Source organism: Erithacus rubecula (genome assembly GCF_903797595.1).
Source record: "Erithacus rubecula genome assembly, chromosome: 6".
Lineage (NCBI taxonomy): Eukaryota > Metazoa > Chordata > Aves > Passeriformes > Muscicapidae > Erithacus > Erithacus rubecula.
This window is the reverse complement of record NC_136688.1, coordinates 8283402-8299729: the sequence shown is the minus strand read 5'-3', so window position 1 is coordinate 8299729 and position 16328 is coordinate 8283402. Positions and strand designations below refer to the sequence as shown.

The following is a 16328-nucleotide window of genomic DNA, read 5'->3' as shown; positions in this document are numbered from 1 at the left end:
ATGGGTGTGCAGCACCTTGCCCAAAGAACCAGCCCCAGCAGTTTGCTTGCACACTGCCATCAACTCAGCCCACAAGAGGTTTCCATCCTCTCTCTCTAAATTAGACAATTCTGAGCAATATACTTTTGGGAACTTTGAGCTAAAACAGTAATGAGGAAAGTGACCAAGCAGAGGCAAATTTACATTATGAAAAGATTTAAAAGAGTGTAAGAAAGCAGGTAATTTTGTTTTTTTGTTTGGTTTTTTTTTTTTTTTCCAAGAGGGAAACTATAGCTATTTTGGAACCTTCTCCTTCAGAATTTTTAAAGGAAGGGGGAGAACCTGCATAGAAAGAAGACTTGAATTACTTCATCCTGAACTTCCTGTCGTTGGTAGAGAAAAGAACTGCTGACACAAATCAGAACTTGATCAACTGCTGGAAATGATCCAAACAGAATGGGGTGCATGCGTTGAGGCATGTACCAATCCCAGTAACTTTGCCAGCAGCTGTGATGGCACAGGAAAGCAGCTCATGGAAGAGAAATATGTGTTGTAACCTCTTCACAATTCCATCACCTATTCTGACTTCACTGGGAGCAGTGACCTTTTCTCCTTGGTTGCTCTGTGAGGATGGTGGCATTGACTCAGGCCAAAATTACAGGACTCTAGTTAAGTCTGCATGTGCTCTGCATGTTGTGGAAAGTGTCACTAGGCTTGAAGGAGAAGTGAGGGACAATGAAAAATGTGCATGTTCCACTTCCAGTGAGCTTCTGGGTTGTCTGCTTGGATCTGTTTGTATGAGATCTTACCCACCCTTATCTTGGGCACCCCACTGATCTTTGTTTCTGCTGGTGCATAGGACAGGGAAACAAAGAAGAACCACCACTCTCCAAATTCACCTTTTTTTTTTTTTTCTTTGCCCTTTAAGCTTCAAAAAGAAAGCCTTAAAAGAATCAAATAAAAAAAGACACCCAACTTTAAACTGCTCTTTTGCAGTATTGTAAGAATTCTGGAAGGATCCCAGGGCAAATCTTTGAGCTGCTCCTAAAATACTCTCTTTTATGCTAAAGAGAGATTTAGTCTGCCTTCAAATAAAAATACAAGGACACCTACATTGAGTCAAGCTAAAGGCAATAGTGCTGCACCATGTCATTTCCAAGAGCAGCCAGCAGCAGATGCTGGAGAGCACTAAACAAACAGGCCAAGCATGTAGTGATGCATTCCCCATAATCTTCTGCCAACCTCCAAGCAATTTGTGGTTTATGACCTCCCTGAACCAGAAGTCACATGTTTCTACCTAATAGCCACAGACACATTTTTCTTCCATGAATTTATCTAATTACTCCTTGAATCCAAGGACATATTAATGTCCACAATATCCCACAAGCAGTGCTTAACTTTGACCTGTTTGGAAAAGTATTTTCCTCCTTCTTCCACTCATCACATGAGAGCTTCACCTGATGTTTCCCAGTTCTGAAACTGCTGCAGCCAATGACATGTCACTGCTCTTCTTTGGGCTACTTAAAAATTTATAAAATCCTATCATATACTTACCATGTGCATTTAATTTCTTACTGCACATTTTTCAGAGTGTCTGTAACACCAGCTATGAAAAGTGTACCTTGCCTCATTATGAAGTGTGCATGGACATGGAAAAGAATCACAAAACCACATTTCTCCTTTTAAGAGATCCAGGGTTCTGACCACTGAGCTATTTTTTGGTTTTTCACATAAACTCATTTACTTGGAAACTCACTTCTACTTACTGTCCCCTAAAGGTTCCTGCAGTACCATTCAGAATAAGGTTCTGAGATGAAAGCTTAAAGAAAACAATTCTTTCTAAACAAACACACAAGTGCACTATAGAAAATAAATTCACATTAGAGCCATATTGAGTTAAATAGGATGAAAATGCAAATTTATTTGCATTTCTTCTGTTTCTTCTTCGCCTACTCAAAACAGAAACTTATCAGAATTTGTTACTAATATAGCTGCTGGTTAAGAAGGGCAAAGTTGTGTCTGATTTAATCTAAATTAAATAGTACCTGTGGAATGTGTAGAAGCTTGTGATTACAGCTCAATTAACACTGAATTACCTTTAACTTCATTAAATGCTAAAGCATAGCATCACAACACAATCTGACTGCCTGCCTCAGGATCTCTCAATTCTAACAGACAGAAGCATAATGAAAAGAATAGTGAATAAACTATTTAATTATCCCAATTTGCCTCCCAAATATTGACAATTCTCAGTGACTTTAAAATACATTCTGCTCTTTTTCCAGAGCAGTACAAGTACTGATGGCAAATATCCAGCAACTGGGACACTGCTTAACTACAGAGTCATGGCAGTTGCATCACCCATTGCCATACTTACATCATGCTTCACACAAGTCCAGTAAAGTGAACAACATTATTTTTGTACATCCTACTGCATTTTTACTATTGAAAATATGGATAAAATAAGGGGTTTTTTTTCTGAACTCAGTAATTGTCTAATTGGTTTTTCTAACACCTCATACTATGTGTTGTCCTTGCTCAGTACACCAGGCCATACTCTTTCTATTCAGGAAAAAAAATTAATCCAGCAGCAGCACCTGAACAATAACAATTTGACTTTGTCCTTCTTTCCAAACAGTGTCCTTTCAAGAGACTCCTTTGCAATGCTATAGTATAGAGAAGATTATCATTTAGCTGTCTAAATTGCTTTTAAATCTGACTCCAGTTCAGTGTTCAATCTTTCCTCCTTTTTATGCAACACTATGTACCAGAGCTGCTCATGACAGTGAAGCACTGTCATGACAATTTGGTGCTCTCTCTTCTAGGATGCTGACACTCTCTTAGTTATAATTTTATTTTTCAAACAACAACTGGCTTGTGCTGCCAGATATATTGTGCTGTATATTAACACATGAAGGATAGAGAAAATGCCCAGCAAAGTACCTTGGCTGCATACTGCTCCAGAGCACTGATGGTGTCTGGGTCGATGGCAGCATCTCCTGTGTGCAGTCCTGCCACTGTGCCATCAGCCTGGATGGCCAGGATGGTGTCTGACTGTGGCATCTGCACCGTGTGGTGGATGTAGGCAGTGGTGCCATCCTCCAGCTGCACAGCCTGCAGTGCACTCTGGTCATAACTGTCTGAGGAATGATATTGAAAAGTGTTAGGCAGGAGGTGTCTCCTGAAGTCATGCACATATATGAAATATATGGGAAATAGAACCATCAATATATGACAAATGTAAACACTTAAAATACTACTATGAATAACACAGGAATTTGTTTGCAAGACAACACCTCTCAGTTTTATATCTACAACTACAAAAGTACCAGAAAAATTTATTTTGATCCTTGTTTACAAAGGAAATCAGGAACACAAATATGCTTTCCATTTCAAATCCACTTATAATGAAATTAAAATAATATAAAAAAATCTACTGACATAATTATTTCAGAGTTTGTAGATCTTACATTTTAAGAAGAGAATCATACGAATATGCAAAAGAAACAAAATATAAAACTATTTTTAAGAGAAAAAAAATCTATATTACATTCTTTCCTCCTACAATTGTTGGTTGTAAACTGTAATTGTCACACTAATTTAAACAGACTTAAAATACATACTTGATCACTTTTTCTACAGAAGTGGTGCTATTTCCAAGACTCATCTTCTGCAGAAACACAAGTTATCATCTGGAATAACTACATTTGCATTCTTGACTGTCAGATGTCACATTTTCTGCCCTACTACCTAAAGGTATATACTCACTTTAATGGGATCCTGGGCTAAATAAACAGTGAAATACACTGGGTTTGATTACATTGATAACTGTTACATGAGGCCCAAGTAGAGAACTGAAACAATCCCATTTCAACAATTTTCAGATATCAAAGTTAAAGCAACAATTAATTCACACTGGGAATCCCATTAAGATGATAATTTTTAGAGTATCCTATTTTATACTGCTGCAGTTCTATTGAACAGTGATGTGATAAATCACAAGTTACCTTTTGAGGTGTGATGAATAAATGCTGTAGTTCCATCTTCCAGCTGAACTGCCTGTCCATCTTCCAGACGCAGACTCTCCCCTACTCAGAAAGAAGAATTGCAGCACTTCAGCAGGAGGGCAAAGAATCCATTACACAGAAAGATCATACAACAAACACCTAGGATTACAAAATACCCAAGATCTCTTCATGACAATTTCCATTAAAATAAGAAATCAAGCTATTATCATGGCTGTTAATTACTTACTATCAATATTTAGCAGTTATACATTATTTTATAATGTATTTCTTATATTAATGCACTCACTGCTTTTAGGCATAGGTACATGTTGAACATAAGCAGCAGAACCATCTTCTAGTTGAATCACTTGGCCGTCCATTAATTTACCATCTGAAATAAATAAAATATTTTAAAGAATTTTAATTGTGCAACAAATCACAGTTTAAATACATAGTTGATACTTTCTAGATTAACATATAAATAAAATATCAACAAGAAATAATGTTAGGTAAATTGTGATTGTACAGAGCTTTTAAAATTCAGGGATTAGAAAACTAGAAAAGGTCTGCTGTCCTATCTGTTAGGCAGAATGCTGACACCTGAGTTTGAACCATAAAGATCTCTTCACTTTTGCCTGACTTATGTTCCAAATTTCATTTTTGCATCTTATGAGTAGCAAAACCAAAGCATTTATTTTATAGTATTACTGAAATTTCCAACTGGAAATGGACCTTAGGAAACACTGTACAGATTTTGCCTGACTTTGCAGTGCAAAGAGAGGCTTAGAAAGGGGAATACCACTTCAACAGCCAGCAGTCTGAAGTCCTGTGCCTACCTTTAGAATTGTGCTGTATGTAAGCAGTGGAGCCATCAGCCAGGGTAACTGCTTGCAAACTTACACCTTCCATGTTTTCCAAGTTGTCACCATCTAAAAGGGAAAAAAGTTCACCTTCACTATAACTAGCATGGAACTCTAGAAATAGACCTCCATAAATTATTACATCCCCTCAAAACCCATTGGTTTGGCAAATAAGAAGAGCAAGCAGCTCTTTCCTGATTTCTGGTTTCTGAGCCTGGGACACATACTAGGGTATTACATTCAAAACTGCACAGTAAACATGGCAGCTAAATGTCATTTTCCTTAACTAATAAAATTACAATATCACTGAATAAATAACTATAAAGCTGAGGTTTTAGGAGAACTATGAATGAGATCATCAGCACCAACAGTGAAATAATGACACACATACTTGTATTGATAATTTTGTTTTGTACAACACTACTTGTCATTAATACAAACCAAGCTATTTAGATTAAAATGCAGATTTAGGACAGAGTTTGTAATCATATAAAATAATAACAAAGGTGTCAGGAAACATCAAGTTTAAGCCAATTTCAAATCATTAATCTATTTTAAAACTCAATTTGCTTAATACAGATTTAGATATCAAATTAATTTACAAAGTATAACACAGACTACAGAGAGAATAAAGTCAGATTCTCTATTTCATATCTTTTTAGCACATTTACATTTCTATTATCTTAATTAAATGATTTCCAGCCAGAATTAAATTAGTGAATTTAATCACAGTTAACTGTTTTCTGTTGGACTTTTTAGTTCAGAATACATGACATGAATTTTAGTGTTTTATCTGAGCTTCAAAAGAAAAGACATAATAATATAGAGGTATTTTAACCTGAAGGTTCACCTTGCACAGCTACAGCTTCTGTTAGACACAGAGTCACATGCTGGGCTTCCATTCCTCCTCCAGAAAATTCTGTCATTCCCTGAGAGTCTCGATTTATCTGAGCTAATAACATTGTCTACCTAGAAAGAAAGTATTCAAAAAACAGAAAAGTGAAATACAGAACCAGCACTACACAGTCCCAGTTTAATTTTGATACAGCTGCTACAAATATTTTATGTTTTTCATATAATAGATGCAAAAAATGACTGACTTATCTGGAAAAATAACTTTTATTCCTTCAAAGTATCTGAAATAAGTATTACTGCCTCAATTAACTTGGATGTCAAGTAGTTCAGGTAGCAGCTATTAATACAAAGTACATTGACCACATTTAAATTTCAGTTAAATATAAATGATTTAACCAATGTACAAAGAATAAAGGTGGTAATGGTGGTACAGGTAATGATACCTAGTTGTCCCCAGAATTGAAATAAAGCTGACAATTCACCCATAACAACAGCAGGGCTTTATCTGTATAAATCAAAGATTGCTCCAGTGCCAGTAAGAGGTTTAAAAACAATGACACACTGCAAAAGTCTAACTGAACAATTCAACTGTTTTCCTAGATTTTCCAGAAGGGTTTCTATTTAAACAAAAAAACAACCAACCAAAACAATCTGTCCTTTAAAATAATGAAGTATCCCATGATAAAATTTGTTCATTAGACAAAAGGACAGTGATCAGGGAGTGTCTGCTGTATCTCACAGAACCAGACAGAGTCACTCACATTTTTACTCAGACATGTTTTAATATGGGAGATCACAAGCTTTTAACCCAAATGTGGTTCTATGACCTGCTGGTTTATAATTCAAGGCTGAGAAGAATAATCTAGAGGCTTCATTTATTTATGATTACCTTTATAGATATATTTAACTATTTTTACCTCTACAGTCCAGAAATCTGCTCTTCAATAAGCAATTAATCAACAGTCTCAAATACAATTGAGATAATTGTACTTATCTCAAAACTAAGAATTAAGGAGCACAAAAATCAGACCAAGCAGGTGCTCCAGTGTGCCTACAGTATTTTAAAAGGTTGCCACACTAATTTATTAGTTGAAAATTACACCCAAGCAGTATTTTTCAAATACATGCAAGTGTATATAGTGAGCCAGACTTTCTCCTAGAGCTGCAGGCTAAGTTTCTTATTTTCAGTTAATGGAACAGATGTAGTTAATAAAGTGGAAAGCAAGGGTACTTCTGGGAAAGTTTTAAGCCTCTTCCTTTAATCACAGGTTACATGGAAAATCATACAAAAACTCCAAAAAGTTACTAATGATCAGTGCCTAATTCTGTAAGAAATATGCCTTCCAAGACTAATGTCCTCATAATTTCTCTCTGGAACATTAAGGAAATTAAAATACTGCCTTGCAATAAGGAATTTGAACCTTGAACAACCAGCATCAAAAAAATAAAATTAAGACAGAAACCAAAATACAATTCAAATGGGTGGAGGGGATTTTTTTAAGATCCAAGAGAAGATGGGTAATTCCTCCCAACATCCTTTTCAGGAAACAAAGCTTTTACAGAAAATGACACCTCCAAAAGAAATGTAATACAGAAGAAAAGGAGAAGCCATCCAGACTAAATTGCATTTATATATCTGTCTCTGAAGAAAATCAAATAGGAAAGTTTGTTTGTATATTACAATTTAAGAGACAAGGAATTGTATAAAGACATAGGAGATCTCAAGTTCAACTTCCTCCTCTGCCATGTCCATGATTGTGAGTTTGGAAAAATAACTTCTTTTCCTACTACTCATTTATCACCCTTCCATCTCAAAACAGGCAGAAAACTTTTACTTAGGAAGCAGCTTGCTCAACCAGAAATCAATCATGATGCATCTACAGACTCAGCCTACACAGGCACAGAAGCAAAGCAGCCCAGCATTCATGTACTAGACTGCAAATAAGATCAGAAAACTGTTGCAGTTTAAAAACAAAAAACTAGCAGCAAAAGGAGTTTTATCCAGCCCAGTTTGCAAGGGCTGCTTTTCTGGAGGTCCTGCCAGCTAGCTGCAAGTTAAATTAACTAATTCTGGTATAATATGCTAGTGGTACCCAGAGGCTGGCTGTCCTCTTGACTGCTGAAAGAGGTGTGCATTGTCAGTATTTTCCATGCACTCAGTTTTCAGGACAGCTCATGGAAGCAGGCTGCAAAACAGCTACACAACAGCTACAGAAGAAAGGCCCCACAGCCACAGGTGTTGACCTGAACTAGAGTGAAATGATTCCAGCAGACTGCACCTCAAAGGCCTTTCAGCTCCAGTCTTGAGAACTGACTCTCTCAGATAAATAATCTCTTAAGATCTCCAGCACCTTTAATGTCATCTGCCTTCCTCCAGAAGCCATGGCTCCTCTCCCACCTTTGGGCAGCAGTGAGGGAGCCAGTCCACACAGACAGCTGCAGAGCTCTGACAGGCTGAGCAGAACTAATTGCTTAAGGGCTGAGTAGCTTCTTTGGAAGGAAAATAAATCTAATGCCAGATTAATGCAAGAGCTGCAGGAGCAACAGTATTTAAATTGTTTCACAGTGTTTGTTACTGTACCCTTTGTTACTGTAATGGCTATCAGCTCACACACTGAAAATGAATTAAAGGCAACTGCTGTACACAGAACAATGGCTACAGCTTTGCTCTGTTGCAGAGGATCTGGACAGTCATACAATCTCACACAAGAACTCAGCAGTCTGTTTCTCCCAATTCTAGCTTCTTTCCATGGTCACTTCCAACATATCCTTCTCTCAATCCTCTGGCCTTCCACTAAGGTCCTTATCCCCGATTCCATCCCTTCTCCTTGAAGTACCAATTTTCTAATTCAGTCCTATCACAACACCAAATTTCCAGGACATGCCTCTTCCTAGGTATAATCCCATCTTTCTTGTCAGAATGCTATCAAATACTTCCATGCCCACACCAGCTTCCTCTGCAATTAGTCCCCAAGTCCTCTCCTGCTGCTGGTCTGTTCTATGATCCACTCACCCCTGTCTATGCCCTTCCTGCCTCTGTGCCAACAGCTCATGTTCAGACCCACCTTGGAGGTACATCTCCCACTGGAGGCTGGAGCACTGGGGTCCTCCCAAACACCAACCCCAGCATTCTCACCCTCTGCAGGGACACAGCACTTTGCTCTGTCACTCTGCTGCACAGGGAAGAGAACCTTCAGCCAAAAGTGGATGTGCTGCTCCCTTCCAGGCTTTCCTCTTTCTCCCCACTGGAGAGCACTAACCAGCCAGACAGGGCTGGAAAGATGAAGCAAAGATGTAGAGCTGGCCTGTGTTGCAGAGAAAAGGGTCAATCTATCAAGACAATGATGCTACACCATCACTGGTAAGATTAGTCAAATACAGGAACAAATAGCCAAGCCAGGTATGGACTCTCCATCCTTGTAGAGGTTCAAAGCAACTTGACACAGCCCTGGGCAAATGAGACTTGCCTTGATCAATCCTGAACCAGAAAACTTCTGCCAGTCCTTCGAGCTTCACTTCACCAGCTCTCTGATAGTCATTTCAGTAATGCACACATTTACAACAGCATCACCTTGCTGTTCCTGCATCATCCACCCTGCAAGTCTACTCTCCTAACATTTTTAAATTTGCTGTGCTTTTTCAAAACTGGCTGGTTTTCATCAAACTCAAATCTCTTCCTTGCCTGTACTTTTGTATTTCTCTTCTGTTTTCTCCTCAGCTTCCATCAAATTTGCCTCCATCATTTTTTTCAGTCTGAATCTCACCACTTTTTTTCCCCTAATCCACATTATTGCTTTTATTCCTCTGCATTTATACCAGTAAGCTTTTTCTCTTTAAATCTCCTGTCTGCTGGGATGTCTGTCAGTAAAAACCTAGGAGAGATTTCCTTTACCCACTTCAAATATTGCAGCTCATTACTTAAAAATCCATTTTTAGGAAAAGCCAGGAGCCCTGGGGTGGGGCCTGCATAGCAGCAAGATTGACACACGTGGATTCTGCTTCTTCTCAAGAGCTGTCTTACAGCAAAGACAAGTCCAGGCTCAGTCACGAAGTGAAAACTTGAGACTTGACTTTGTGAACTCCTGCAAATCTTCACAGATCGTACGCAAGCTGCAACTGTCAATTTTCCAAGGCACATCAATGACGAGATTTGGGCAGACTTTCACAGGGACAGTAACGTATCTTGCATTCCTGAAATGATTAGTCACCAAAACATGTCTATGGTATCCAGGCAGAGAAAATCTTACCATTCTTTTAGGTGGTTAAAACACTTCTCACAAAAAGTCACTCTCCCTCTACCACTGATACCTTGAGCAGCCATCCAGTGGGACACAGAGGTACAAGCTCTTATTAAAAAAAAACCCAAAAACAAAACAAATCACCACCCCCTGCAAATTATCTGAACAGAAAAAAATACTCTCAGGTATACATTAAATTCTCAACACTTGGAAACCAAAGGCACAGGAGAGGGGAAAGGAAGGTTAAAAAGAAAAAGATCTTTCATTAAGAGTTCATCAAGTTTTCTATCTAGAGAGCACATCCTGTACTTTTTCCTTCCACTAACACTCAACCAAAGAGAATTTTCTGGGTGGTATCACTTGTTTTGGAGAAAAGATGCAATGTTAGAAGAAAGGTTTTCATGTAAACTCAATCTAACAACTGAAAACAGGAATCTCCAATAAAAACTAAGAATCAAGCAACTAAAAAACAGCAGGTGGGATTCAGGCAACTGGACAGCATGAGGAGAGCCCAGTGTGGCTGGAAAACAGCAGGAATTTGCCATTTAAAGAATAACTGTACCACTATAATGCTGGACAAAGGAAAAACATCATACAGTGACAGCAGCAGAAACTCCTCAGAGAGACAAAGATGATGCTTAGAGGATGATTAATAGGAAATGGAATAAAGTTTGTAATAGCAGTCATGGAAGAAAACTTACTGTTATAAAACATAAATTTAGAATGTGCAAAAAAAACTGGGAAAGAATGACAGGAAAAAAGCTGCTCCAGACATTCAGCAACCTTGTGGTTGTTCACTCCCTTCATGCAGACAGCACTGAGAAGTTTGAAATAATATGCATTTATTTCATTTGAAAAGAAACATAACTTTTATTTTTAATACACTTCTAAATAATGTACAAAAATATTGCAATTTTATAAACTTATAAAAACAGTAAATAAAAAACAATCAAGAAGGGTAATATGGCAAATAATACACAGCCTCACAATAATGAAACTTTCATTAGGGAATTTTAGAAAATGGTATTCCCATATTTGACAAAGCTGGATTCCAAAATCAATTCAAGTATGCCTGCAGTGTAACATAATTAAGTTTTTTCAATATTAAATACTGGCTACCTTAGGGTCCTTGGCAACTGACATGATTGCAAATACCAGTAATTTCACGAAACTAGCTCTGAGTAACAAATGTGTGAAAACTCAAAATTATTACCTACAATTAACAATCTGGTTTAAAAAAAACTTTAATTGATAATTAAACATAAGTTACAGCCTTCTGACTCTCAGTGCAAAAAAAAAAAAGAAAAAAAGTCTAACAGACTAGAAAACTAACTGTTCCACACAAGGTGTTTTCAGACAACCCAAGAGGACTTTTAGCATTTCTTCCCCCACTAATTACATAAATCATTTGTCATCTTTAAGTTCAGAAATAGACACAGGAGAATTAAGACTCTTTTTACAATTTTATTTCTGCCCCTCTATGTAGCTTTATGATAATCCTTTTCAGTATTAAGAAGAAATCTGTAACAGGGTCAGAAATTAAACTTAGATCCTGTTGGTGCTTTGATCAAACACTTCAGTAGATGTGGATTTCCTTCATCAACAGTCCTTACCTTTTCTAGAACTTTACTGCACTGAAAAATTGGGTTTGTGCTGTTGTCAGTCAGACTGACTTCCAGTGAATAAGTGTAACTACTTAATGTTGGGCACTTTTAAATTGCTGTGTGCTTTCTCACATAATTTCTTTTACTGTATTTTTCTCCAGTCTCTTGTAAAGACAAAACATAATTAAACAGCAATTTCCACCACATTAATCATCCACAGTATAAAATGGAAACAAGACTGAAATACAGAACAAAAAGCTCTCCTACACAATCTGGCAACATCAGTTGGAGTCAGATAATTTAATAGGAAATCACACAATCATTTTCTAATTTCCTGTGTGGTAAAGAAGATTTGTGAATGATAAACCACAGGCCCTAAGTCTGTTCCTGCAGAAACACCTGACCAAGAGTGACAGCACTGTCAACTGCACAAGCACAACATACACAATCTGAAGCAGTCAAATTCAAGACTCCTTTTTTATTCCTTTTACAGTATTTAACCTTTCTGTTCCAAAGAGATACTTATTAATAATAATAATAAAGTCTAATTCACTGCCATAATGTTTGGTATTTCTTCAGAAATGAAAACTAAATGCAAGACCAAATGTATCACTGCCTTAACCACCCATCAGTCTGACTTCAGTGTGAGCAGGGGGAACCACATTTAGCCTGACAAAATTACTTCATGTTCCAGCAGTCTTTTTCCCCTAAAAGTCATTTCCATACAGTCTATATTGCAAATCCCATCTACAAATTCTGAATGTTAGAAATATTGCCAGATATCAATTCTTGCATATCACAGATATATTAAAAAAGTTGGATTAACTGGTGCAAATAAAGAATATTTACAAATCCTTACTTTAACTAATGAGATTATGTGCATGTGTGTATTTTCACACTGTGGGAATGCAAAGGTTGCTATTATTTTGAAAGGTATAGCATTTAAAGACAGAAAGATTCAGAAAGCCACCCACCAAGTCCTACACATGGTGGAGAGCACTCAGGCTGATCCCAAATACGACTTGTAACTTCACGAATTTCTTGAATACATTAGAGAAGAAATGACTGGTTAATGAGAGGAGGCCAGAGTAGTTCCATCAGCACTTGAGCTGCCAGCAGTGCTGACAGAAGCTAAACTCCTGCTGCAGCTCACAGCAAACACCCAGTTCCATGAGCACATCTGCCCTGGCTGCACCATTCCAGTAGCACAGCTTCCTGAGCCAGAGGTTTGAAATACATTTGGGATTCTTCTGACAGAGCCAGTTCCAAAAATCCTGCATGGAAGCTGACATGTAATTGAGATCCATGCAGCACTGTTTGCAGGGTTCCAAAATTTTTATACTAATTAAGTACAGAAAAGCATATTAATGCAGCTGGTCCATAAGCAACTCACCAATGACTCAGTTATTATTACTACTGTTAGTAGCAGTAGTAGCACCAAGCAGCAGTTTGGCTTGAGGAAGGGCCACCCATATAATCTGTCCCAAACACCAAATTCAAGCATGCCTGAAACAGCCCTGCATCCTTAGGAATGCTGGTCTGTGTGCACAGAATGCCCTGCAGACCCTCTGCAAATGCAACTGTGGAACTTGCTTACCAAAACTGCCCATCAAACTCCTCTCAACACAGGTGACATTTCTTGTTCAGAGTTAGGATACATTTCTTGTCTCCTGGCCAAACTTGTATTATCAGTGCTCAGGCTTTCCTTTCTAAAGGACCTCAAAGCCATTTCTTTATTGCAGACTGGTAATAAATTACTTGTGACTTAAGTCAAAAAAAGTTTGGGTAACTAATCATAAAGTGCACACTCAGGAAAAAAGCTGAATGGCAGGTCAGCTGATTTTCTGAAAAAACTTAGAACATTATTTACAAAGATGAAAAAACCCCAAACATTATTTATATAGTATTTTTACAGCACATGTTAGTGATATAAAGCATTTCATTCCAAATGGATTTTCACCCTGGAAATAAGAGGAAACAGATCTAAAGCACCTAACAGATGAATCAGTGTGTTCTTAAAACTACTGGCTTTTGTTTGGTTTTTACCATCAAGTGTATAAAAAACTAAAATATGTATGCAGAAGGCATCCAGGCCATGCATGTCACAACTGAGTATCTAAGTCACTCCTAGAAATGAGCAGTGATGCCTATTTACTAGAAAATATATACAGTTAACTTCTGAAGCACTTCACAGGGCTATTATCCCTTAAATCATAAAACCTCCAGTTATATCAGTGTTTTAAATAAAACTGGGAACATCTGGTGATTAGGTGAGTACTTCAGGGCTAAAAATCTGAAAGAAACTGAGACCTACTATTTCTATTGTTGTTTTACATCACTAAAACTAATGAATCCTGGCCATGCCCTTTCAAATCCTGCAAACCCAATGAGACTGCCAACAAAAGAGGAATTTTGAGTGGGTTGTTTTGTGTGGCTATGAGCTAATTAGCAAGCTGGTAAGTACATTACAGATGTATCAACATTAGCCATGACAGTTAATGGCAGTGCTTTAGCACAGCCTTATATTTCAGGAACTAAAGGGGCAGCCTGCAGGATTGCCAAAACCAGATTACAAACAGAACTTGAAACACAGTACATCGAAATAAATCCTTACAAAACTCTGTGCAGCACCATGTTAGCTATGTATACTTCAAATGAGCAAACCAACTAACTTGCAAATATAGACTCATCTTCCAAATTCTAGAAAAATCTCTTCAGCTGAAATGAAGTCCAAGAGTATTAAGCAGGTAACACAATTTTCTCCTCAAGTGTATACAGAGGGAAACGTTCTGCAGACAGTAAAATACTGACTGAGGTAAGCAGTTTACCAAAACAACTACATAGTTTTAAGTGTAACTCTGATGTCAACACTGAAAATTGCAAAACCTACTGGAACTCTAAATTCACTTCAAAATTGGAAATTTAATTTGTTTAACAAGTATTATCTTGGTAGAGCAAAGTATAATCCCTCTATTTAAATTTAAAAATAGCCATGTAGCCCAGAACATTTTAGTAGACTAAATCACTGGAAGCATTTACTAATTTAGTCCAATTTGATTTTGAGTAACTGATCAATGATCCCTGGGTGCACAGAGGTTGAGAAGCAAAGTCATATTCCCTTAAGTAAATATAACTAAGGGCAGATCAATTTACACTTGGCTACTGCCAAAACCCCATAAACCCCACTGTGGGACGGGTTTTCCTCTCCCTCTTCCCCAGAAATGGTGTCCATGGGGAGACTCCTGGCTCAGCCCCCTCACTCCATGCTCAGAACAAGAGCTGTGCACACCTCAAGTTACAGGAATCTGACCATTGGAGCTGAACTGGGTTCAAGAGGATCCATCTGTTTGGACTGTAGTGTATCTTAGGCATCCATAAGCTAAGCAGAAGCCTTCCTCCAATCTTTTGGGATCTTTTGTAACACAAGCCACAGGAACAGACTACCCAATTCATGGTGTCTTTACCGGATGCATTGATTTCCTTGCACTGAGGAGATAAAAAACCGAGCTGCCCCCCGTTAATGCTGAGGGGAAAAGCACTGCTGCTGAGCTGCAGACATGTGCACGAGATGTAGCAGCAAAACCGGGAAAAAAGTGGGTGAGTGGCAAGGAAAGGCTGGCTTGGGGTGCTGTGCTATGCACAGGCATGTCAGAGGCTGCAGGACTTACAGGAGATACCACGGGAACCTCAAATCACGGGGATGGCCAAGGAAGCAGGTACAAGGCAAAACGCAGACACGAACACAGTAACTACAAGAGCACCAAGATGGGTCCCACCCTCCTCATGAATATTTGCATTCTGGCCATTGTAAGGGCTGAAGCTGGAAGAATTGCCCTGATTATCTGTGTGTGTAGAAACCCATCCAAATTCAGCCGAGCCCTTTGGAAAACCATTTGCTTCACAGGTGCCTGCTAACGACTCTTCAGAATGTAACAGCGCTTCTCAAAAAGCCCAAATGTGCTAATCCAAAACTCTTAAGGGAAGATTCGCATGCAATAGCAAGGGAAGAACAACATCCCGCGGGGTAAATGGAGCCATCCTGAGCAAAGCAAAGCCGAGGAACCTTTATCCCTGTGCCCATCCCGAGCCACGGAGGCAGCAGCCAGCACTGGGAGCTGGCCACAGCTCACACTCCTGACAATTCCCTTCTCCCCGACAGTACGGGACAGCAAAAGATCCGCCGAGCTGAAGCGGCACACAACTGGAGATATTCTAAATAAAAAAAACCCCCTAATTTACAGCCTAAATTTGGCACCCATTACCAGGGACTATTCATCACCTGACTTCTGCTGTCCCTCTCTCCGCTGAGAAAAGCATTAAGAGCTACACAAGAATGAAGACAGTGAAGTCAGTGTGACTTTCTACCTAAAGTACCTCTTACACTATTTTATGTATTTGCTTTGTCTTAGCCTGTAATAAAAAGCAAAATTACTCTTCTTCAGATAGGGTAATATAAATTAAATATTAATTACGAGAACAGTTTAAGCAAATTATTAAATCAATTTGAAATACACTTCTCAAAACTCTTTCAAAATGTTTATTTTTACATCTCATTTAAGCTGCAATTCATTACCAAAGCATCAATCATCTATTATGTGACCACATATTCCTGAGGTTCCTTTTCTGCAGTGATACAGATAAATCGCTTTTGACACAAACGTAGCTTGAAAGCTCAAGGCATTAATGCAGAAATACAAAGAAACAAGCCATGAAAACACAGCTACATCATACTCTGCCATTCTAAAGCTGTATTGCAAATACACAAAGCTAACAATGCATGTTAAA

At 38.2% G+C, this 16328-nt stretch overlaps 1 protein-coding gene across 3 annotated transcripts in view; it reads right to left on the bottom strand.

The window, feature by feature from the left end:
• The window catches only part of ZNF143 (zinc finger protein 143), a 36283-nt gene that overhangs the window by 18698 nt on the left and 1257 nt on the right, over positions 1-16328 (bottom strand). Inside the window, exons 1-6 of one of the 3 annotated variants that reach the window (XM_079307761.1) lie at positions 8767-8789; positions 5685-5815; positions 4823-4915; positions 4294-4377; positions 3987-4067; positions 2923-3119 (exon numbers count right to left, since the gene is read on the bottom strand). In XM_079307761.1, coding sequence (XP_079163887.1) covers positions 2923-3119; positions 3987-4067; positions 4294-4377; positions 4823-4915; positions 5685-5808 — 579 coding nt within the window. In that variant the 5' untranslated portion in view covers positions 5809-5815; positions 8767-8789. Of the gene's footprint in view, positions 1-2922; positions 3120-3986; positions 4068-4293; positions 4378-4822; positions 4916-5684; positions 5816-8766; positions 8790-16328 lie in introns of those variants that run through there. The other 2 variants (XM_079307760.1, XM_079307762.1) reach the window with 2 other exon arrangements.